We start from the raw sequence: 25,341 nt of genomic DNA, 5'->3' as shown, positions 1-25,341 counted from the left end.
TCGGTATTGCAAATATCATCATTCTCATTTTGTACTTAAAAAAACAAACAAGCAAAGAAAAGATGTCTTGGATGGGTTAATGACTTACCAAGCTGATCAGTGTTGGGACTGGGACCCATACAGAAGGCTTCTGACTTTCCACATGATTTTTTCTACTGTTACATTAAAAAAGGAAAGTAAAGAAAATTAAAAACCCAAGCCAAGAGAAATCCCCAAGAGCAACCCCACAATGAAGCTGAATGCCCTTTTTTCCAAAGGAATAACCTGAAAAGGCAAAGACTTCACGGGGGAGTGGGGAAGAGCCATCCTTGAAGGCAGCAAAACCTGAGTTCAAATCTTCCCTCCGACATGTATTAATCATGTGATTGGAAAAAGTCATTTGGTTCCTCAGGTAGCTCAGTGACGGGAATCACGGACGCAGCTGGGTTCTGCACCAGGGCCAGAGGTGTCCATGCTGGGACTTCCAGACATCAGCAAAATCAAAGGACTGGGCCAAAAACCCAGGTCTCCATGGCAGGAAGGCTCCCAGGACATGGGAGCTTTTGGGGGGAAATCTGCCCAATGCATCATTCCAGGCGCGGGTGATTTTCCCGTGTCCCAGGGCTTGGCTTTTAATCTCTGACTTGATAATAAACATTTGTTAAATTTTCCCCACAGCAATTGGAAGGACCCTGATCCCCCGCTACTTCAGCACTGTCTTTGAAGGAGGTGTGACAGACCTGTATTATATTCTTAAGCATTCTAAGGAGTCGTACCACAACTCATCCATCACGGTGGACTGTGATCAGTGCACCATGGTCACCCAGCACGGGAAGCCCATGTTTACCAAGGTAAGGGAGCAGCCCCCATCGCCGCCCCTCTGCATTTTCTTTCTGGCTGCATTGAAAGCTAATAATGACCATTTTCTCCGGGATGTGGAACTAATTTCTCATTCTGCAGACGCTTTGCACGCGGCGAGATAATTTTTGTTTGTTACATGACTGGAATGTTTGCGAACTGCCATTCTGCTGTGTAAGTTTGTGCAAGAGAGAACGTGGGTTTGGTCGGAGCATGAAGCCTCAGCACCCACAGGATGGCCATGCCGGCTGTTGGCGGAACTATTGTTATTGATTTCTTTATTTACTCTTAATGGAGAGTTTTCCAGCAACCAAAGGGAGACTCTGCAGTGTAAGAGAATCACAATAATTCCTATCTGAATAATGCTTGAAGGTTTACAAAGCACTTTCTCCCATGGCAATCCCCGAGGAGGCAGATATTTAATAGCCGAATGCTCAGCTTGGAGGGGATCTCGACCACCATCTAGCCAGCCGCGCCCCCAATGTCCAATCCCCCCAGTACCTGGTGCTTCTCCTGCCTCTTCCTAAAGACCTTCCGTCATTGGGGATGGTTAGCTTAATTTGTTAAGCAGTTTTTCCTGCTGAATTCTTTTCTTTTTGGAACCTGAGGCCGTTTGGTGCAAGATCAGGTGCAAGGCCTTTCCCACCCTGGATCTAAAGTAGTTTATGTGGGTTGTGGCTATAACATTCAGCAGTAAGCTAATGCTTAGTAGGAGCCTTCACAGTCCGTTCCCCTGCCCACCAAATCTAAGATTACAGATTAGAGAGGAACTGTTGATCTGTACAGTGGGTAGGATTTCCACACTGGGAATCCCCTACGTGGCCAAATTCATAGGCTTTGACTAATGGTTGACTTGAGACCCCTTCTCCTTTTGATGTGTAAACCAAGTAGGAAGTCAATCCAAAAAGCCAAAATAACATAATTAAAGGCAGCTTGGACCTATGCAGGAGACACAATGAGTCAATCAGCAAACATTTAGGAAGCATCTTGGGCTTCCGTCCATGCTAGAACTCAAGTAATAATAAAACCCAAAATGTATGCTATGAAACATATTAGACAGTACAAAAATAATGGGAGGGAGAGGAAAGGCATGGAAGGCTTCTTGACAGAAGGAGCATTTGGAAGGATAAAATGGGAGAGGGAAACCATTCCTGTCTGGAGGAGCTGAAGAACAAAGAAATGCAGAGTGAGGCAGAAAAAGGTCATACTGAAAACCAAAGGGTAAGGCCGGTGTGAAGTGCACACTCTGGGTTAGTTTGTAGAGTGGAACCAGGGGAAGCTGAGCAATAACCTGGGAAATGTGAAACGACTGGTCGGATGCCATTGGATTTATGGTACCCAAGCATCACCACGGTGCTTCCCAAATGTCCACAGGGCACAAGGAGCCAGGGATCAGATGGCACCTTTTCCTCCTGTTTTGACAAATGTGCAAAGAGATCTGTTTGTAAAGGTTATGGGGCTTTCTCTCTGGATGAGACAGGAACTCTGTATTTGGGAAAGTTTATTTTTTGTTTGTTTGTTTCATGGGCAGGAGTCACCATTTCTTTGATTATTGACTTATCAAGGTGCCGTTTCTGTTTTCTAGCATAGCATCCTTATTGGCTCCTTGGAATCACATTAGGAACCCATATCTGGGGAAAATGACATTTCCACACCCTTGAAAAGCCAGCCTTCTTGGCTTGTACGCTGCTTTATTGTTTATGCCTTCCTTATTATGTGATTGCTGATTCCACAAACATACCAATCTATTATATTTTTGAAAGAAAAAATAACAAAAGCAAAACTTGGGAGAGGTAGCATGTTGAAGGGAATAGAATGTTAACCATAGAATCCAGAAGATCTCCATACTAGCTGGGGGCCATAAACTTTTTTTCCCCAAGCCACTCCCTAAGATTATAAATTACAGATGAGCAGTTGGTCTATATCAATAGATGGAGGGTTCCCTATGGTGATGAATTTGCAGGTTTGTACCCAAAGAAAGAAAAAAAATCAATCCTTTAAATAGCATTAGTGATGCACTTCCAAATTAATCATCTGGGTTTCCCTGGCTCACCAAAGCTTTGGAAATGTCACTCACAGGCTCTGCTTCATAACCGATGAGCAAAGAACATTTGCCTCTCCCATTTCCAGTTTGGGTTGGGTGGGTTGGGGTGGTTGCTCTTTTCCTGGGGGTTCCTCCCCCTTGCTACAGACACCTCATCTAAGGCTTAACCTTAATGTAGCCCAGATCTCCCAAGCTCAGGTGATCTAGGAGCAAGCCCTGGTCTCTCCTCATCCCAGCCCCAACTCAGTAGCAGAGTGGATGCTATCATACCTGTTAACTCTGAAAACACTGCGCTAAACATTAAAAACTTATATCTGGATACTTAGTCTTTCTGTAAAGTCTAAAAAGTACCTTTTTCATCTTGTTTGAGGAGTTAATTTACAGGGGCTTTCATATTTCTTCTTATCATATTATTTTGGACCAAACTAAAAGACAGAAAGAAGGAAAATTAGGAAAAACTTCTTAACAAGTATAACTAATCCAATACCAGGGAGTGACCTACCCTGGCAGGTAGTGGGTGGGCTCCTTAATTAGGAGTAAAGGGTGGATGACTATTTCAGGGAGATGCAAAGTCTTGTTTAGGTATGTCTGGAGCTAGAGCTCTCTCAAATTCTGCCCTGAGATGGTACAACCCAGTGTTCTGCCCAGGGGCCCAGGGCACTCACCTTGGGGACTCGCATGCCCACTTGGTGTGGAAGTACTCGTATCCTGCTCACTTTAGCATAAATCACTGGGTGTACCCATTGTCCCATGTGTTGGCAATGGATGATGCTAGTAACTGTGATGAATCCTTCTGTATCTGATGAAAAATATCACCTTCCTATGAGGTCTTACTCCAGACACTAATCATACACATTTATTTTTATGAATGATAAAGATTCATTTGCTTTGGGGTGGTTGCAAAACTGCCTACAGAATCTTTCCGATTTTTCATCTGAGCTGGGAGAATGGGAGAAAAGTAACAGCCTCCTGTAATAAAATGTTATGGGTGATTAGCATAAACCCATGGACTAATGACCTTTCAGTATGGTGTGGAAAAAATTAGCCAAGTGATTTCATTTTCAAAAAGGGAATAGTGAGAGACCGGGAAATTTATGTAGAGAAATATTCCTATAGGCCATTAACATCACTGACATTACTAAGCAAATTGTGTTTGGGCAATATTGCTGTTGTTCTGATTTAAACTATCAATAAAGAGGAATTCCCTAAATAGCTTTTGACCCACTAGTTCCCAGGAACTCTTATGAAAATTTGGTCAACTGGTAAGTGGAGAATCTGCAGCAGCCTTAATCTGCCACGATCCAGTTCATAACTCCCCAGTGCACATTTTGCAATTTCCCGATCACAGTTACATTATAGGTTATGGATAAATTTAAAATTGGATTTTTCAATATAGATAATAAAGCCTTTCTTTAAAAAAAAAATCCTCTCTTGAAAAAACTAGAAAGAAAACCACAAGTGGATTTGAATAAGTGTAGTGCCCTGCTTCAAAATGTTTAGAAGCCAGGAAATCCAGAATCTAGTTGAGTTTACCAGTCCTGACTGGAGCTAATGTGCCTGAGCTTTTCTGCTGGATAAATTTGCTTTTTTAGTCTTTAGGCATTAAAATCAGAATTAGAGGATGCTACCCATCTTTATCACTTAGGAGACATCGATTTTTGCACTTGAATGCATAAAGATATATTCCTTGTCATTTTATGGGCTATACTTTTTTGTTATTCTTTCTTATACATATTAATGTACTAAATTTCCAGTGTTCAGCACTGTGAGAAGTTCCCATTAAGGTGGATATACCAATTCCCTCAATAGAAAGACTACCTCAGATTTAAGCATCCCTCTTAGCATGTCCAGTGCCTGTTCCCGTCTGGGTCTATCTTGACCCCGAGGGGAGCGAAGGTGGTTTAGGATGACTACGAAGGTCTTAATATAGAGAGAGTATTTAAAAACCCAGCAGTTAGTTCCATGCCTCACCTCACAGTGAAAGGAATGGGGTTTATATTTATTACTCACAAATGAAAAGAAGTGAAAAATATTTGGGAATCAGCTATTCCAAGAGTTCAGCTTAAAGGAAGGCCATGTAGAGACACGACACACACACATGTGCACGCTCGTGCACACGTACCCAGGTGACCCGCATGCATGTGCACGTATGTGCAGACGTGAGCATCGCGTGTACACGTTGGGTGCTCATGCGTTGCCGGCGTGTGTGCACACAGATTTCCGGGCCCGGGAGCCCCTTGGAAGATGCTCTCCCTGCCCATGAAGCCCGCTCACATCCTGCACTTGGTCTCAGGGAGGAAGGGGTTACAGAGCTACCGGTTAGTTTGAGAAATGTTCTTTTTTAGTTCTCTTGTTCCTGGCCTAGTCTCAAGCTAGCACGTGATACGCTGAATGCCTGCAGCCTCTTTCTTGTTGATCCTCCGGAGACCATCTGTGCTGGGGGCATTGATTAGAGTGTGTCTGCTGGGATTACATCTTTTCTGTTGCCATGCCAACTAATCAGCTGATTTTGGTTACCACAGAAACAAAATGTCAGAGCTCACAGTGCGGTAACATGAATTCAGCACAACAGAAAATGTTTTCTTAATTGGGGACCCTTTTGATTTTGGATTCTAAGTAAAAGGCAGCCTGAAAAATGGGGGGGGAGCAACTTTAGATGAAAGCTCCATTAATTATATTGATTAAGAGCAACGGGCAGAATTTTTCTGGAGGAGGGGGATGGATTTCCTCTTTAAGTAGACCCATTTTGCCATCTCCCTGCGAGGTCCATATTCTTCCTAGTTGTCTCTATTCCATTTGGCGATTATTGCATATAAAATAAATCCCCCAAGTGCTCAGTTTCCTTTGCTATCATGAAAAGAGGTCTAGAGTTGGGGTGGTTTTCACAGGCAAGATTGCAGTGGAGGAGCAGGACAGTCGCACACATCTCGGGCCTCATTATAACAAATTGAAAGGTTCAGATGTCCTTCTCATCCAGGCCATTTCCTTATTTCCCTCCCACCCCCCTGGGGAAAATATATTTGGCTCAAATTCAAATTTGAGAATTTCTGTCCCACTGATTGTCCATCATGAAAAAGTGCCAATGTGACTGCGGTAAGTCCTGGAGAGACTGACTGCAGCCCTTTACTTGTAGGTCTGGGGATTCTGACTGCCAGAAGGACCCCCAATTTCTTTGCTGTGTCAGAGCAAACAGAAACCATAATTTAATTTGACTTTCCTGTTCTCCGATTGGGCGATTTATCGGAAAGACTCCACGCACATATTACACGTGAAATTTTGTTCTAGTTGAAAGAGAAACCAGGACCTCTACTAGGGAGGGTTTGGGGTTCACAAACGGCCTAACAAATGGGTTAGCTAATATAGTATGACATTTAACTCCTCTAATATTTGTTTAAACTTCTGGTAATCCCCTCTCTTTAAAATAGAGGATTATACCATCCAAATGTCTGTGCTTTATTTTGTAAAGACATTTCACTAATTGCTGCCTGCTTTGGCTCCCACCCTTTTGTTATACCCCTCACCACAGGTTCCTTCTGTCACACTAACACCCTAGTGGGAATTGCGTGGCTTAATCCCCATGCAACTCTTTTGAAAGCCTCCAGTAAATCATTTCCATTGCTAATGAAGCTCTGGGGATAAGCCAGTTGGGGCACCGGAGAAGCAATGTGCTTCACACCCTCCAGAACACCCCAGCCTGTCCCCATCTCCTCAAGCTCAGCCTTCCCTGGCTTGGATCCCAGAAATAGGGTTCTAAAGACCAGCTAAACAAGAAATACGGGGTCACGTTGTTTTACTGCCTAAAAATTGCCCAGGGATGCTGCTAATTGGAACCCCTTGAGAGGTTTTCACTTGGAATATCAATAATAATCTTCCAGTACTTTTGAGATGACTTTCAAAATGAATAAACTGAGAATTTTATCTTCACGGGCCAAAATCTGGATGTAGTATTTTTCCATGATGTTGGATCAGGTTCAAAGACACTTATTCCAGCTCTACTGCGTGCATTCAAACTTTGACAGAAGAAGGTACAAAATTAGGTAAAACATGGACCCTATTTCTAGGAGCCTAGAATCTGGTTATTCTGCTTATTTAATATCTTTAAGAATAACTTAAATTAATTCAAAAAATTTAAACAGAAAACATAATTTAATTTGACCTTCCTGTTCTCCGATTGGGCGATTTATCTGCAACATTAAATTTTTGAACAGAATGGATGAGATTTGCATTGTCCCATTATACAAAGGATGGCATTTCTAGGAACGATCAAGACTTTATCCCAATCAGTCAGTTTTCATTCGCACACTTCTCTTGGCCGTCCAACATCATTGGTTACCAATGACCACATTTCTCTTTCTCTCTCTCTCTCTTTTTTTTTTTTCCCAATCCGAATGTGAAACAGAATTATTTCAGTTCAACAATTTTCAATTCAACAACATTACTGTTCTAACCACTTCTAGCAATGTAGCTAAAATGGGCGGGCGAGGGGTGGGGGAGCATCATTGAGGCTGACATTCAAGTATACATGGCAAAGTTCTCTCTCTTAAATGATTGAACACAATATCTAGGAGCAGGAAAAGAAAGAACTAGGGATGACAGGATACAAAGGGCTTGAAAGTCAGAATCCTATGAAACCAGAGTAGTAACCACTATTCTATCAAACAGAATAATCCAGGGAATTCTAATATATTTCATTAACAAATTTTCTCTTAGAAAAATGAAACTGCTCTGTGAGGTGGACAGTTGGCCTAAAGAGAATAGTCAATCCACTGGAGCGGGATTTACAGTGGCACACAGGTGGCCACTGGCCAGGGGTGTCTATTGTCCATCCAAGTGCTTTCTCCATTTCTTGACCATTGCGCCTTCTGATTAAGAATTGCACTCTCCGGAATCCTCTTTGAAAATGCCAGGCGGAGGGTGGAAGGCTTTGGGGGCCCTGACGCTCCTTTTGTGAAGTGATCTTGCTCCCCTCCCAGCTAAGAGCCTTGGCTGAGCTTGGGACCCCGGACACGGCAGAAGCATCCACTTCTCCGTTCTTCTGGAATCGTTCTGGGATCTTCCCACGAGGAAGAAGGGGAAACTCTGAAACCGTGGGGGCAAAGCCTTGTTTTCTGTTCGTTGCAGGTGTGCACCGAGGGGCGCCTGATTTTGGAGTTTACTTTTGATGATCTCATGAGGATAAAAACGTGGCACTTCACCATTAGGCAATACAGAGAATTAGTCCCAAGGAGCATCCTAGCCATGCATGTAAGTATCTCCCGGGACCCAGTGCAAAAAGCTGAGATCATGTTTCCTAAAGAACTCCAGTGTTTCACACCTTAAACAATTTATTGTAAATATTGAGTTTTCCTTGGCCTGGTTGACTTGACAAGCCCAATTCCCTTGTCCCTGTGGTTCCGTCCTTCGGTTAGTCCTGCATCTGGCACTTGAAACTGAGGAATAAGAGTGCCCCAGTCAACCTTCTTTTCCCTTCATTCTAAATTCTATTTCATCATGGACTGCCCTAGTTGGGCTAATAAACCTCTTATTTATAAATGACATAGAAATGGAAAGAGTAAGCAAAATATTTTCTAGAGTTTATTAAAAAGCTCTCATGAAACTTGAGGCCAGATCACCCCAAGACAAACATTTTCACAGGATGCCGTAGTATTGGAACTCAACGTGCATTAATTTTCTTTGTTTCATGGATCTCCAAATCAAATCAAATTAAATCAACAGATATTTATCGAGCACGTGCTATGCGCAGGAAGCTGTGAATACCAGCCTAGAGATATCTTTCAGGATAAGGGTGAGAACCTGGCCAAACAGGAGTCATTCCCAGCCAGCTTGACTCTTTGCCTTGAAATCTCCCCTTTGCTAGGACTGAGAAAATAGCTCACAGCCAGAATCAAGACTTGTTCCTGGGGTTCTTAACTTGAGATCTATCAACTCGATTTTTATCTGTTTATTTTTGGTAACTGCCTTTCAACAAAATCAGTTTCCTTTGTAATCCTGTGTGTTTTGCTTTAAGCAATTAAAAACATTACTCTGCAAAGGATTCACCACAGGCTTCACTGGACTACCTAATGGCCGGTTTCTTAAACTGTGGTTTACAATCCCATGTAGGGTCTCATAACTAAATGTAAAGGTCTCAAAATTGTGATTTTTTAAAATCAGTACATGTTTGATTTGTATACCATAATATATATATATATATATTTATTATATTATATATTATACATATAATATAAATAATATATATTATAAATATATATATTAAATAACACTAAATATATATGTATACACATATGTATGTATATGTATATATAATTCTTCTGGAATTAAATTTAAAAACTTAAAAAGGGTCACAACAGTTGAAGAAGCCCTGAATTAAAGGGTCTGTCCCCAAGACTATCACCAAGAAAGATTCAGAACTTCTCCCTTAAACCAATATGACACCCAACCCCACATAGAACTTTTGGACCAGACTTCAAAATCTGGCATCTCTTCTTTAAAGTGGAGTGACATTTGAGAAGATACAATGGTTGACGTTCTAGAAAATGAAAACTATCGAGAATTGCCCACTTCCAGAATGGGTTCAGTGAGTAGGAGAGTCGGATTGAAAAAGAAAATGTTTTCGGCAGTTGCAAAGTTTTCAAATACAGAACTTAACTCCAAGCTGTTAACAAACACCATCACCATGAAATGAAACATAGCATAGTCCGAAAACATATGTCCCTGCCAAATCTGGAGGCCCATTCTCTCGGAATTGCATCCAATCATCTGTCTGTTCCCTGGCAGGCCATAATGACCCAGTGCTTAAAGATGGTGAGAAAGGAACATTTCACTCAGGGCTAGATGCTGTTTTCCCAAAGAATCAGAAATCGTGTGTCAATTCAGTATCTTCTGATGCTCGAGCTTGCAGAGTGGAGCCCAATTAGTCACTACATGTTATCTAAAGCTGCCTTTAAATTTAAAAAAATATTAACATAATAATGAAATAAAAAGTGAGCAATGAGACTGAAAATCTGAGTTCTCCGGCTTTTTCACTCCCCCTCCATGGGCTTTAATTTGCTCATCATTAAAAGCGGCTGCTGGCGCAGTACCTAAGAGGGCTGAGTGTTGTTGGACAAGTCAGACCTCAGCTTCCTCAACTATAAAATGGGAATAATAAAAGCACTTTATGAGGATCAAATGAGATAATAGTTACACAAGTATTCAGCACAGTGCCTGCCATATAGTCGGTGTCTGTGAAGTAAATGCTTGTTCCCTTCCCTAGCTACCTCATGTATAAAAAGAGCTCATTGCATCACCGTTGGAGGTAAGGGAATTAACTTCAGAGGGCACTAGTCCAACGCCATTTTGCAGCTTCGGGCCCCACCTCTGGTCCCCTGGGGGGTGAGTGTCCGAGTCAAGATTGTGGCCCAGGGCCTTGGTGTCCCAGCCCAGTGCGCTTTCCTCTGTACCCCACTTCTTCCTGGCGGGGGTGCTCACAGAGGAACTAAAATGCGGTCTCTCTCTGCAGGCACAAGACCCTCAGGTGTTGGAGCAGCTGTCCAAAAACATCACCCGAATGGGGCTGACTAACTTCACCCTCAACTACCTCAGGGTAAGACCAAGGGGACTGTGGGGTCCTAAGTCATGTTGCGAGGCCGCAGAAGCGCAGGGCGGCCCTGCCCCAGGGGGCACACCGTGGCTTCCCCCACCTGGGGCCGGGGCTGATTCCTACCGAGAAATGCAGAGACCCCAGTGGGTGAGGGAGCTTCCTCTGCTTGTTTGTGCGACTCCCTGAATTAATTATTCAAAGGGTAGGAACGTTCCCGTTTCATAAATGTTTTGGCACTCTCTCTCTTTTGTTTTCTCTGATTTCTAATGCACTGTTACCGAGTCCACTGAAGCTCGATTTCACTCCGGGAGTCTCCCCCTCTCCCTGCCCCCTTCCCCGTTCACTGTGGGCCCTCCCTCTAGGGAGAAGCTGTGTTTGTAAGCTCCTGAATACACCTCGAATGCAGAGGCTCCCCAAGCTTTCCAACGTGTCACCTGTACTGCGCAGGGAGGTACAGTCTGAGTTTGCACAGGCGGAAGTGGAGTTTTATGCAAAATGCGAGGCAAGGGCCTCCAGATTTGGTTGGAAAGGGTGTCAGATGTCTTAGGGGTCTGGAGGATGGAATTACAGTGGCGGAACACACCCACGGAGCCATGTTTCAGTCACAAAGCTGGCATTGTCTTCCCAGATCTGAGGGGCCCCAGCTCGGTGGGCAGCCAAGTTCCTCCTTCCTTGGCCCTCGGGGGCTTCAGGCTTCGTCCTTCCTTCCGAAGCGCGTCATGGCCCTCCGTAACTTTTTCCCTAAAACTGCGCGTTTGCTCGAGCATTTGCTGGAATTGCTTCTTGACCTTTGTCATGCAGTGAAAGTTTGTGCATTTATTTCTATATTTTTCCGGCATTCCCCTCTACGGGTCTGCGTTAGGGGTGCAAAAAGGCTGCTTCTCTGAGCTTCTCATTTGAAATGAGACATTTGGGACTTGAATCTTTCCTGAGCGCATCGGCGCCTCCTCGGCCAAGTTACAAACTCCCTCCCGGCCAGATTTTGGCTGCCACCAAACAGGAGCCCAGAGCGGGGCTGAATTGGCCACCTGCCCCCACCCGCCTGGCTGCCGGTCACTTCCCAAGGCCCCTTCTGCGGCCCTTCCCCCATCCAGCATAAAGCCCATGGTCTGCTCTGGAAAAGGGCCCACAGCGGAGAACGTTCTCCGTCCTGTCCATCCTCTGGGCTCCGGGATGACCTCGCTGAGGTGCTCCGTGGCCCACCATGTCCAGCAGCCCTGGTGACCACCACCCCTGCAGTGACCGCCATCCCGGGGGTGACCCCGCCCCTGCAGTGACCGCCATCCCGGGGGTGACGCCCCCGTGGTACCCGCGGCCTCGGGGGTGACCCCGCCCCTGCAGTGACCGCCATCCCGGGGGTGACCCCGCCCCTGCAGTGACTGCCGCCCCAGTGCGCCCAGTGATTGATGGCCCGGGGGTGACCCCGCCCCTGCGGTGACCGCCATCCCCGGGGTGACCCCACCCCTGTGGTGACCGCCACCCCCGGGGTGACCCCACCCCTGTGGTGACCGCCACCCCCGGGGTGACCCCACCCCTGTGGTGACCGCTGCCCCTGCAGTGACCGCCATCCCGGGGGTGACCCCGCCCTTGCAGTGACCACCACCTGGGGGTGACCCTGCCCCCAGTGGTGACCGCCATCCCGGGGGTGACCCCGCCCCTGCAGTGACCGCCATCCCGGGGGTGACCCCGCCCCTGCAGTGACCGCCATCCCGGGGGTGACCCCGCCCCTGCAGTGACCGCCATCCCGGGGGTGACCCCGCCCCTGCAGTGACCGCCATCCCGGGGGTGACGCGCCCCGTGGTACCCGCGGCCTCGGGGGTGACTGCCCTGCTGACCGTGCCCCAGTTTGAGGGGTGGCCCTAGGAGATTCTCTCAGGGAAGACTCTCTCTCTGAGGCTGGTGGGAAGGGCTCTGGGACTTGCAGCAGTGCGGGTCAGCAGCTAAGACCGGGCCGGAAGTGCAGGGGCTGTCCCTCATTCAGTCAGCAAACATTTCAGGCCCTCTCTTTGCCCACCCCTGGGAGACGCTGCAGGAGATTCACCAGCTCATAGGAAAGGTGTGTGTTGGTGGGAGCTCTCCCCCGACCCAGGCTCCTGAGGCGTCCCGATGTCTGTGGGCAAGCCCTGGCGGCCTCTGCGGGGACAGGAGGAAGATGGTGGAAGTGACGGGAGGAGAGGGATCCCTGAAAGAAGGGGGTTCCGCGCGGCGCGGGGCAGGCGGCTCCTCTCTCCCCGCCCTCTCCCAGGACAGGCTGGGATGTCCCAGCAGCTGGCCGGGCGGAAGGGGAGCCCGGCTTGCCAGCCCTGCTTGCTGATCCCCCGTCCCCCCTTGGAGGCTCCTTGCGTCTCTGCCTCAGCGTCCCGGCTGGCTGCCCGCGGGTCCGGAGGTAACCTGGCGAAGGCCCAGGAGTCGGGCGGTCCCTGAGCTTTCCAAAGGGGCGCAGGCTTCCGGAGCCCAGGTAGGGCCCCAAGCCTCGGGAGGGGCCTCGAGGCTCCCAGTTAGAGGAGGGCGAGCTCGAGACTGTTCAGATAAGGAGCCAATTGGGGTCTTAAACAGCAGCTTTCGGAGCGCGGCTGGGAGCGGGTCCGAGGCGCTCGGGGCGATCAGTGAGGGGCTGCCCGAGCTCGTGGGAACGGGTTCGATCCATGCTTCGCTTCGGGCACAGCGGCTCAAGATGGTGAGCGCCAGCGCGCTGGACTCGGAACCAACTGCGTCTTCCGAGGCTGTAATTAAGGGCTCCCGAGGAGAAACGATCCCGAATCCCGCTCTGAAAAACTGAGCTTCCGAGCAATCCCAGGCCCCTGGGCCGGGCCCGCTGTCAGGAGCTCTGCAGGGAGGCCGGGGCCAGGGTTCTGGTGCTCGGGGAGAGCGAGCCCAACGTCCGGACGGAATCGGGGCCCGGGTCTCCCCAGCAGGGGCGGGTCCGGTCGTGCCGGGCGCCCGGGGTTCCCCGGCAGGGGCGGGTCCGGTCGTGTCGGGCGCCCGGGTCTCCCCGGCAGGGGCGGGTCTGGTCGTGCCAGGCGCCTGGGTCTCCCCAGCAGGGGCGGGTCCGGTCGTGCCGAGCGCCCGGATCTCCCCGGCAGGGGCGGGTCCGGTCGTGCCGGGCGCCCGGGTCTCCCCAGCAGGGGCGGGTCCGGTCGTGCCGGGCGCCCGGGTCTCCCCAGCAGGGGCGGGTCCGGTCGTGCCGGGCGCCCGGGTCTCCCCAGCAGGGGCGGGTCTGGTCGTGCTGGGCGCCCGGGTCTCCCCGGCAGGGGCGGGTCTGGTCGTGCTGGGCGCCCGGGTCTCCCCGGCAGGGGCGGGTCTGGGTCTCCCGGAGTTTGCCCTTACAGGCCCGTGTCCCAGGGACCGAATCCCCGGCATCGCTGCCAACCTCAGCATTCCTACTTGGATCCTTCTCTCCCGGCAAAGCATAATCCTGCGCCAGAGTCCAGAAGGGAGGCTGCCCAGACCCTTAAACGGGGGATGCGGGAGCTGGGGGGACTCGGAGCCATCGGGCCTGGCCTCCTCCTGGGGCGAGAATGGGGGCCTCCCCCCCTCCCGGCCCTGGGCCCTGAGTAACTGGGACCGAGAGCCGGGCGCTAGCTTCTCCGGCCTTCTCCCGGCCTGTTCCTTGTCTCCGCCTCCCTGTGCCCTGCACCCAACCCGCGCTACATCCAACTGGATGGTGGCGGCCGCCTTCTCCACGGGCGCAGCTTAAGGGGATTCTCCTCCTCCTCTCCCTTGGCTGCGTTTGAGTGTGGAGCTCGTGATGAGAGTTCACATTAGCCAATATACTTAGAAGTCCATTTGCTTCTTTTCTAATTATTTTCTTTGGTTATTTTGAAATGAAAGCTCCGTCTTCCTCGGTGTTTAAATTGTTCCATGAAAAGCATCTCCTAAGTGCAGTCATTTAGGTTTTGAACTCAGTATCTGAAACTCTTTTGCTTAAGTGTTTACTGTGGGCTGCAATTCACATTTGTACATGAGGGCTTTTTAAAAAATAATAAGCTTTTAAATTTGAAAAAGAAAATTAATTCCATTTTTTTCCTTTCTATGTTATAAAATAAGGAAGGATTTTTAAAAAACTAATTCAACCATGGACAAACTTTGTCTTTATTTCCCATCTTTCTCTCGATGGGCTTGTTTGTTGTTCAGTCGTTTCAGTCATGTTCCACTCCGTGACCCAATTCGGGGTTTTCTTGGCAGAAATACTGGCGTGGTTTGCCATCTCCTTCTTCAGGACATTTTGGAGATGAGAAAACTGAGGCACAGGGTGAAGTGACCCTCTCAGGATCACACAGCTGGGAAGTGTCTGAGGCTGGCTTTGAATGCGGGTCCTCCTGAGTCCATCTCTGGACCACCTCGGGACCCAAGGTGTTTGTACTACAGAATAAGGCAGCAAGATGACACAGTGAGCTGGAGAAGGAAACAAGCCACGCCAGTATCTTTGATATCATTGACTGGGGCGACCACCCAACCAGTGATTGAGACAGAGAATGGCCTCTTTCATCTAATCCAAAAAACTCCAATCTGGCCCCTTTTAGCATCATCACTGCTAACCCTTCTCTTAACACAATATTCTTTCAATGAGAACCAAAATGGAGAAAGGGGAGGAAAGGGAAAGGGAAAGGGAAAGAGAAAGGGAAAGGGAAAGGGAAAGGGAAAGGGAAAGGGAAAGGAAAGGAAAGGAAAGGAGGGAAAAAAAATATATATATATATATATATATATTTATATATATGTCTTATATATATATATACACAGAGAGAGAGAGAGAGAATATCAAGCAAATGAGTCCACACCATGGTCATGTCCAAAGATATGTATGTGTCTCTCCTCACTTTATGTTTATCACTTCACTGTCAGCAGCATCCCTCCTAAATCAATTCTCTAGAAACATGTTGGTTCTGGCTTTGATCAGAGTTCTTTCATCTGCCAAAGTTGTTTTTCTTGATAATGTTTTATCCTTTTATAAATGTTTCCTTGGTCCTGTTCACTTCATTTTGCACCAGTTCGTGCTACCTAGTGTTCTCTGAAATTGTCTTTTTCATCATTTTTGGTTGTTTGGCTGAGGCAATTGGGGTTAAGGGACTTGCCCGGGGTCACACAGCTAGGAAGTATTAAGTGTCCAAGGAAGGATTTGAACTCGGGTCCTCCTGACTTCAGGGTGTGTACTCTGTCCACTGCGTGATCTAGCTGCTCTCTTTTTCATCATTTTAAAGCACAAAAGTATTTCATTCCATCCTTAGATCACAGTTGGACCAGTTGTTCTCCAGTTGTGTAAGAGACAATCTAAGACATTCCAACAGAGTCTAGCGCTTTCCCTTCCCCCTCCCTCCCCCTTTTACTCTCCCCATCAGGATAAGGAAGTTTGTAACTTCCTTCTTGGGTACTAATCTCCCTCTTAATGCCCGACTCCACCATCTCAATGTACAGTGTTTCTGTACTAAAGTCCTTGAGGGCATGTGTGTGTGATCAACTTTCAGACAGAATGTGAGGCATCCTTCCCCCATGTTTGTATTCTTTTTTTCTCATGTTTCCTGATTATGAAAAATAGCCAGTTCTCTACCCTTTTCCTCCTTTTCACATTAATAGAACTTTTTCTTTTCTGTCTCCTTTCCAAACCTTCCGAGCAGACCCTATCCACTCCTTCTATTTTTCTTATTTAACTCAATACCTTTTGAAGACATAAAATTGACAACTTTCTCATCTAAGCTATGTATTTTTCTCATTCATTAAAATCTTTAGCACTTTTAAAAAATTCTCTTGCTTTTATTTCTTCTAGGTATTCATATAATCCTTGTGGAAAATCCTTTTTCTTCTTTGAGCGTCTGCTTGCAATTATTGGAGAATTTTGGAAGAATTTTTGGATTTGCAATAATTATACACAAGCAGAGCACTAGAACTAGAGCAAGAGCTAACTTAGTGTTAGATTTTCTTTCCAACTTTAGGGTCTGAATTGGGGATTTGTAGAGTCTCCAAACCCTGTTGGCTTTTTGAGTGAGATAGTTAGCCCTGCTTAGTCTCATTGTTGGTTGCTTGGATCTCCTTCTTCCCAAAGTTAGAACCCCCTCAAATGTGGAAGTTCAGCAGGATCACTCTAGAGCCCATCTAGAATGGGTCCCATCTGCTGTTTCTTAGTACAGTGAAACACTGTCCTGACTCTAAGCCTCGGGTCTTGTGACTTGAGTCACTGCTCCTGCTTTTCCCATCACCTCCTAAGTCTCCAGCATGAGCCATTCTCAAGGGAAGGCTCCTTTCTTGATGCCTTAGGAACCTTGTGGGCTACATATGTCCCATTTCCATTTGCACTGGTGCTGGCTTTGCTGGCCTCCCTTCCACATTACCCACGGGCTTTGGACTGACCTTTCTGTGCAGTTCTGGGACAGAAACTGTCACTGATGGTTTGCCTTTGGGCTTCTTGATCACTATTGAGTCTGGTAAGATGCTCAGGTTTTCTTGGAGTAGATATGAGGACACTGAGCAGATTACCAGGCAGCCCTAGTGTTTACTATTACTATCAATAACTATTATCAATGTTCCTTGAGAAATTGGGCCCTGCTCCCAACCACCACGTACCCCTTGAAGGACTTGACTGAGATGAGCTTGGGGCCCCTCCTTTCTCCTCCTGTGCAAATGCTCTAACAATAATGGGCTCCCCTTCCTCCAACTCTATTATTTTGGAATAGAATAGGAAAGCCTGATGGCTTTGGATTTTTTTCCACCAACACAGTCCATGGTCTCAGCTACAAGAGTAGTAATAATAAGCTACCTTGATATTGCGCTTTATGGTTCAAAGTGCTTTCCAGTCAGTATTTTGTTTGAGTCTCACAAGAACTGAGGGAGATAGAACATAGACATTGTCTTTTGCCCAAGATATATAAAGGCACCGAGGTTCAGAAAAGGGAAGTCCATTGCCATGTCTGGGCAGGCCAGAAAGCCCGGAGTTCTGTTGGCCAGGAAGCAATACTGCTACCAATGAGGAATATTGTCAGTGGACCCATGGATCATTCGGGTCCCATGTTAACTTGCTAATGATTTGTGATTCATTTCCCAACCAAAAAAGAAGGAAAATCTATCTGTCCCAATGTGCACAGAGATAGCTACAGGTGGATGCACATATCAGTTCATGGGTATCCACCTGCACACATGTAAATCCAGAGAGGTTCTGACAGGGTCTCCGCCAGTGATTCCCACCTGATTTACATGGAGTGCATCCAGCTTAAGCTGCGCCCTTGTCCCTAAATCCAGGGACTGGAGACATTTTGCCTTTCATCCCTCATATGCCTTCAGCTCCAGTCAAGGAGTTCTTTCCTTTCAGATCTATTAATGATCACAAATAGCCTGCACCTGGCCAGAGGCCAGACCCCAGACAAGCCGGGATGCTCCGAGAGCACAACACACTGGGACCGGTTCGGGTTCTAAATTCGCATCTGCCAGGTTGTCGCTCAGAGAGAGGAGAGAGAAAAGAGTAAGTGCTTCCTGGCGAAAAAGAAAAGGAACGAGAAAGCGAATCAGCATTTCAGCAGCAGCAACTATAGCGACAAGTAGATATCAATTTTAGAGTCATGGACGCTTCTAAAATGCCTTGGCTTTAAAAGTCCAAATAGGTCCTGGATTAAAGAAAGTAATTTCCAAGTCTCAGACACTAGAAAAAGAGAAAGAATTTGTTATTTAACAAGATGCTGAAAATCAAGAGAAATGATAGGGTGGGAAATAGGCAGACCGGGAAGAAAGATGAAGGATTGAGGAGTTAAGTGCAAGATGGAGCCTAAGGTTAAATCAGCTTTGGAAATAGCCTCCTCTACTTGTCTGGAGTGAGGAAAAGATGAAAATGGGGGTGGGGTGGGGAATGGCGATTCTCATTCATTTTACTACAGCTACAGATAGGGGAAGAAACGTCAATTTAAATATCAAAGGAGGTCTGCTAAATTTTTGTTTATTTTCAAGGCTCTCTTATACTTAGTCTTGTATGTTTACAGATGCAAAGTTCCCTCCTGCCTTAATTCCAGCTTGCATGCGGATTCAGAGATTAACGTCCTAAGAGTTCATTGTTTCCCCATTGGTGACAGATCAGAGTGGTATGGGTAGACTGAAGATGACAAAATTATAATATAATGTATCTCTCATTTCCAAAGAATGTTACACCTTGCAAAGAGTTTTCCTAGAGATTTTCTCACCTGAGTCTTAGAGCCACCTTGGAAAGTAGATTAGATAAACATTAATATGTCCCTTTTACAAATATGGAAACTGAGGCTTAGAAAGGTTATTTTCCCCAACATACTTAATATGGAAGGAAGGAAGGAAAGAAAGAAAGAGAGAAGGAAGGAATCAATGCTCAAAAAATGTCTGCCTAAGATATTAGTGTACTACTGAAATAAGTAGAAGAAAAAATGAATATAAAATATAAACTTCTATTCCAGATGTGCAAGAAAGGAGGATGTCAGGAACATCATTTCCTTCATAAGAAAAACTATGTAAACCTAAACTCTGTCCAGTTATTGTGATTCAATCAGCTGGTTTATTTTAATGTGTGTTTACATTTTATTGCTATGATGTAAGCCATTAATAATGAAGTCAGAATGTCCCACTTATTTCCTCCCACCCCACGCAAACTCTTTCTGACAACAAAAAAGTACAGTAAAGCAAGACAGATCCACTCATTGGCCGTCTCAGACATCAGCTGCCTCAATTCACCATCAACTGATTTCTTTGGACTGAAGTGACCAAAGCCATTAGCCCCAGAGTATCTTTAGAAGCATCACTACGAGGCTAACTTGATCAAATGCTGAAAGTATCCCGCACTCAAATGAGGTGGATCAACCAGAATTAGAATAAAGTAATCAGGTCCAACTAAGAGCGCTGTAATTATCTTAATAAAGACAATCTTGGGATTGTGAACAAGTCAACTGTAAGGCTAAAAAACAATTGAGGAGCTGGTGGAGCTTGCATTCTCCTGACGGTGGTTAAACAAAGGAAGATGATTGGAAACCTTGGCAGGATGTGGTTATTTTTATCTTGAGTGAAACCTGTGTCCAGAGTAGAACAAGATAAATTGGAAAAGAGAAATGGAGGACAATGATGATAGTGTTCAGGGGACAAGAGATCAGGTACCAAGGGCTTAACCTCCACAGAGGGCAGACATCTGGCAAGTTTGATGGTATATGAGATTTATAAAAGAGTAAAAAGCAATTGAAAGTGAACTTGCTAATAAAAATTAAATATAGTTCAGACTCACCATGTCATTCCTTAATAAGGTATAAAGATATTTGCTAAAGAAATTGCTTTAGGAGTATCAAAAGTACGCAGTCAGAAAGTTTGAAGTTTTAAAATGGAACCAATTCTTTAATTTAAATCTTATGAGAATTGCCCTTGAAAAGTAGAATGGCACTTGAAGGATGTTAAGCACAAGAATGACAGTTCACATCTGTACATGAACATCCTGTGGGGATGGTGGGACCTTTCAGCAGAAAAAGGCTGTTCCTGGCTCCTCCTCAGTAGATGACCCTGGCTTTGACCCATCTTTCTTTGGAAGCCCAGGGCTTAGCATGGGGTCTTAGAAGGGGTAGCACACAGCGGTTCACTCATTTAGTCACCTCTGACTCTTCCTCAGCCTGTCCACAGGATTTTCTTGACAAAGATCCTGGAATCCTTCTCCAAAGCATTAAGGCAAACAGAGGGTACAGGTCACACACTTAGGAAGTGTTCGAGGCTGCCTTTGAAATCAGGTCTTCCTGACTCCAGAGCCAGCCTCATGGCTTTTCCTAGTAGCACATAGTAGGTTCTTCTTAAATGTTTATTGATTTTAGACCTTCACTGCGTGGTCACAAGAACTCCAGAGAACATCAGGGGTTTCTTAAACCATAAACTTGAAATATACTTATGTGTGTGCACATATGTACAAATATACTCACACACACAAAGCTGTACTCCAACAAAATGGCTTACTTCCTAATTCTTTGCATTTGTCATTGATTTATAAACATCCCGTGCCTATAGTACTCTGATGTCCAGGGGTACCAGCCAGTAGTCTCCTGAGAGATACTGGCATTTATTGAAATGATGGGATTCTTTGATTTAGGAAATCATTGTATGTGTACATATTCGAAATGAAGGGAATCTTTGAGAGCATCCATGATAACTGCCATAGAGGTAGCTTAGGCTAGAGCCCAAAGGTATATTTGGTTCCATTCAACATTTGTGTTGATGATGTAGATGTAGGTCATGAATGAGATAAATGTTTATGTACCTACTATGAGCAGATCACTGTACTGGGTTTATATCAAATATATAGAACACCTAGTTCATCTTAAGGAAATTGCTTGTTAGGGTTTAGAGAAGAAAGGAAGGAGGATGGAAGGAAGGAAGGAAGGAAGGAAGGAAGGAAGGAAAGAAAGAAGGAAGGAAGGAAGGAAAGAAGGAAGGAAGGAAGGAAGGAAGGAAGGAAGGAAGGAGGGAGTGAGGGAGGGAGGGAGGGAGGGAAGGGAAGGAGGGAAGAAAGAAGGAAGGAAAGAAGGAAGGAAGGAAGGAAGGAAGGAAGGAAGGAAGGAAGGAAGGAAGGAAGGAAGGAAGGAAAGAAGGAAGGAAGGAAGAGAGGGAGGGAGAGAGGGAAGGAGGGGAGGGAAGGAAGGGAGAGAGGAAAGGAGGAGAGAGAGGGAAGGAGGGAGGGTGGGAAGGAAGGAAGGAAGAAAGAACATTATTAAAAACTTGAATATGAAGTTTCTAGCTTGAAAGGATCAAAATCATCAAAGGATTATAGACAGGTTGGCACCTGGGTTGGGCTCTGAAGGAAGGAGGGGTAGTTTCCACCCTACCCCAATTAATGGCATTCCTAAAGGCCTAGACTACTCAACTGAATCAATCAAAAGTGTAAACTAAATGCAGACAAGTATTGAGAGGAATAAAGTGCTTTGAACATTGGATAGAGACGTAGACGCCACACGGGAAATATCTTGTGATGGGCTAAAAGAAGCACTCATCTCTAAGCCCCTGAATATCATGAACAAATTCAGAATGCTGGCATCTAATAGGCAGGCCAGTTTCATGCCGGGGTGGAGAGAATTGTCTCTTAAAAAAACAAGTGGTTTACTACGCTAACCCTAAATGTGCCAGCCTTTGAGTCACACCAGACCACACAACCTTCTCAGTTTCCCCAGAAAACTCGCCAAGATCCTCCATTTCTGAGCTGAATCCAAGGATGGCTACTGTACACTAGATTCCTCACACGAGGGCAAGCTCAATGCCCAAAACACCAGCCTTCCCAACTCCTGAAAAGGAGTCTTCTAATGGAATGGGGGCTCTTTGAGGAGAGGAATCTTTTGTTTTGTTTTATTTTATTGTGTGTTTGGGGGGTGGGGTGCTTTAAAAACACAACAGAAGCTTCTGTCCTTTCAGGCTACTGTTCTTTTGTTTGTATCATGGACTCCTTCAGCAGTCTGCTGAAGCTTGGAGGCCCATTGTCAGAATAATGTTTTTAAATGCTTGAAATAGAATGTAGAGAACTGCAAAGGAAACCAGTTATATGGAGAAAAAAATATACTTAATTTAAAAAATTTTATAGACCCCAAATTAAGAACCCCAACTTCAATGTGTAAAAATGTCAAAAACTGAACATATGAATTTAAAGAAAACACTATTACATTAAATTGATTTTCCTTTAGGACTACAAGGAAAAACCCCCAAAGCTCATAAATTGATTTGGTTTCTGGGAGCAACAAGGGCACAGTAAATAGTGTTGGGCCTGAAGTATGGAAGAGTTGAGGTCAAATTCTACCTAAGACAACTGTCAATTGTGTGCCCTGGGCAAGTCAGCCACCCACTCACCTCCCTTAGTTTTCTTACCTATAAATAGAGATATAAATATTTTCTACCTCCCAGAGTTGTTGTGCAGGTAAAATGAGACAATATTTGTAAATCGTGCTAATCATAACTGTCATAGTTATTAATAACAACAATAATTGATAAAAATGTATAGCAATATCCAAGAAATAGTGGGAAAGTAGTTCCAATGTTACAAAAGAAAACTTCTGTTAGCAGAGGCTCAGTTTTTGAAAGGAAGGAGAGCACTTCATTTTCCCCCAGACTCCAGAAGAAAATGATATAAAACCCCCTTTTTCAACTCTTATTTTTCAATTTGAAATTTGACAATCAAAAAGAGAGGTTTCTGCCCAAATTAAGGCTAGTGAAAGCCCACCCTAAGACTTCATTCTTCTTTTGCTTCAACACCCCTTTCCTTGAGCCCACCCCCAGGACCTAATCCAGAACCTGGAATTTAGTAGGCACTTAACAAATACTTTCTGAATTTAATTGAATTTCTTGTAACTACAGATGGTTTACTTATCTTTTAAGAGAAGCCATTCAGCTCAGCTTTTGACTTTAGAAGCCTTTTGTTCTGGGCAAATATGTTATTTTGAAATAATGTTTTCTCATGGCCTTGGGCCATTTCTAGATGGAAATGACATTGTGTCCAAACAACCAACAAGAATATTTATTTTATGGTTTTACTCTGCAAAGAAAAAAAAAACACATTTGATTTTCTATTAGTTTTGATCATCTGATGAAAGAGAAACTCAAGAGTTTAAGGTATGCTAATATATTATATTGGAGAAATCTACCCATTTTCTTCATTTCCAATTCAAAGGCAGAGGCAGGATCGCTAGGAAAAGTGTATTTAAGTATCTTCTGCCCTTTTTCTACAAAGCAAAGCAAAGTCATTTTCTAAAAATCACCAAAATAACTGGCCTACGAGCCTCATGGATAAGTTCTTCACCACCATGATAAAGAACAGTGGTTAAATATTGGTGATCTCTTGAAAGAAAAGTGACCAGTTACTTATGAATTTTTAAAAAATTGATTTGGGACTAAATGATTGCTTTGGAGGCTTATGTTGAATATAAATATGATCGTCTTCCTAAGAAAGTTTCTGCAAGATGAGTTGTCCCGAAGGAAGGGCAGACTTCGAAGGGGTGGAAACCTGCAAGTGAATGAATGAAACCGTGTTTCCTAGAGCCAAGCGTTGGGCTGAGTTCTGAATGTGCGATTACAAAGTGGAAAACACTCTGCGACTTCCAGGATTTAGGTCCTAAGAGGAAGCATCAGCCCTTAGGGGAGAGGAGCGGCCATGGATGAGGGCAGTTGGGGGTTCAAAAGTTCCAAGAAGGGCGAGTGGCTCCACTGGGGAGTAGGCCGGCCCGCAATGACAGGGCTAATTATAATGTGGTTCATTCGACTTCCAGTCCCACTCCCTCGCCTAAATCTTCCCTAATTCACAATGTAAATGAAGATGTGACTGGGTTCCCATCAAACTAAGTACCATCCTAAAAATAAATGTCCGTTGAATTGCCTTTAACGTAATTACTGACAGATGACAACAAAAGTAATGGCGCTGAGAAGGGAAGCTGAAAGTAAAATTGATGAAGATGGATGGACAGATGGGCAGGTCGTTTATTAAGCCCTTCCTTTGTGACGCTCAAGGGTTATCAATATGGTCCCCGCCCTTCAGGAAGCTGAGGAAGACACAAAGGAGAGTTGGGATGCGAGTAGCCCGAGAGGCAGAAAGTGACCCGGAGGCCTGGTTAGGAAAGGGGACAGGCTGTCCTCCAGCCACCTGGAGCCAGGGCTGAGGGCTGATGAGAAAAGGGATATAAGGCCCAGGGAGAGGTGGGATAATCGGTGGCAAGGAAGGCCTGATGAAGTCACTCAGAGGAGACTACAGTGCTAATAATTGGTGAGAATTCAAGGAGTTGCTGCCTACTTTGTCACTCAATGTGTAATTCTCCATAGCATTGGTGGGGGGCAGAAATGGCCATCTTTTAGACAGACATGGTGCTATTCGGAAAGATCAGAGTGATGGGGTGGAAAACCCAACAAGAATCAGTACTTCAAGAGAAATCTTGGAACGGCAGTGTGTATGCTGAGGCTGCTTTCAAACCAATGGAACCCTGTGTTTTTCATATGAAGCAAATGAATATTTTAGAGAAACAGAATATACTTGGGTAGGAAAAATGTTAAATTATTTTAGAACTATCAATGACCCCCCTAAAAAGTATTATCTGAGGAAAAATAAATTGTAGTTGAGGACATTAAGGAACATTAAGGAAAGGCTGCTTTCAGGTGAAATGCAAAGAAAAAGAGAAATATATTATTTCTTCATTTTAGCACTGACTTGAAGTACCAAGTAAAAGATGAATAAAATCTTATTGAAAAGGGGTGAGGGGAGACCCAAGAGTGATTCTATGGAGTAGAATGGATTTTTTGTAACTAATGCAATTTGTCATGTTTTGAAGACATTTGTGTAGGGTACTTTCCCAGGGGAAAAAAAAAACATTTTCAGAACAAAAGAGTATGGAAAAAATATTATGCCTTGGAATACTTTGGGAAAAAATGGGTTGTTCAAGTATCCTCCAGTGTAAGGAGGTATGCTCCAAAAAGTTGTGAGCTCCCCAGGGGCAAGGACTGACTTGTTTTGGGTTTTGTTTGTTTGTTTCCCTGATGCTTTCTGTAGTACCTGCCACATAGTAGTTGTTTTATAAAAACTTATTAACTGAATGATATTTTGAAACATAGAAACTGTTTTAAATGACTGTCAAGTTGCTATTGCACACGAAGAGATGGCACCTTCATGAGGGAGGTAGTGGTGACCGACGCAAAGATAATTTTATTGGAGTCGGGGTTTCTTGTTGGAATCTTGGCTCTCCCATTTACTACCTTCATAATCTCGGTTCTTGCCTGGAAAATAAGGAACTCAGACCCTGACTTGTATACTTTGTTCTAGTTTGGAATGGATGGCCCTGTGATGGCACTTCATTCCTCAGCACTGGCAGCAAAGTGCAGATTCCTCCCCGCTCCCATTTGCACCAAATCTCCTCTCGGCTGCATCCGTCATTCTTTCAACTTACCCTC

At 45.2% G+C, this 25,341-nt stretch overlaps 1 protein-coding gene across 7 annotated transcripts in view; it reads left to right on the top strand.

Moving 5' to 3' along the window:
* Window positions 1-25,341, top strand: part of LDB2 (LIM domain binding 2) — a 331,769-nt gene that overhangs the window by 252,460 nt on the left and 53,968 nt on the right. For all 7 annotated transcript variants that reach the window (XM_051964684.1, XM_051964681.1, XM_051964683.1 and 4 more), the window contains exons 3-5: window positions 658-830; window positions 8,003-8,125; window positions 10,383-10,466. In XM_051964684.1, the coding sequence (XP_051820644.1) occupies window positions 658-830; window positions 8,003-8,125; window positions 10,383-10,466 (380 nt within the window). The remainder of the gene's footprint in view (window positions 1-657; window positions 831-8,002; window positions 8,126-10,382; window positions 10,467-25,341) is intronic.

The sequence above is a fragment of the Antechinus flavipes genome, chromosome 6 (genome assembly GCF_016432865.1).
Source record: "Antechinus flavipes isolate AdamAnt ecotype Samford, QLD, Australia chromosome 6, AdamAnt_v2, whole genome shotgun sequence".
In the NCBI taxonomy this organism is placed as follows: Eukaryota; Metazoa; Chordata; class Mammalia; order Dasyuromorphia; family Dasyuridae; genus Antechinus; species Antechinus flavipes.
The sequence above is the reverse complement of the archived record's forward strand: the minus strand, read 5'-3'. Positions and strand labels throughout refer to the sequence as shown.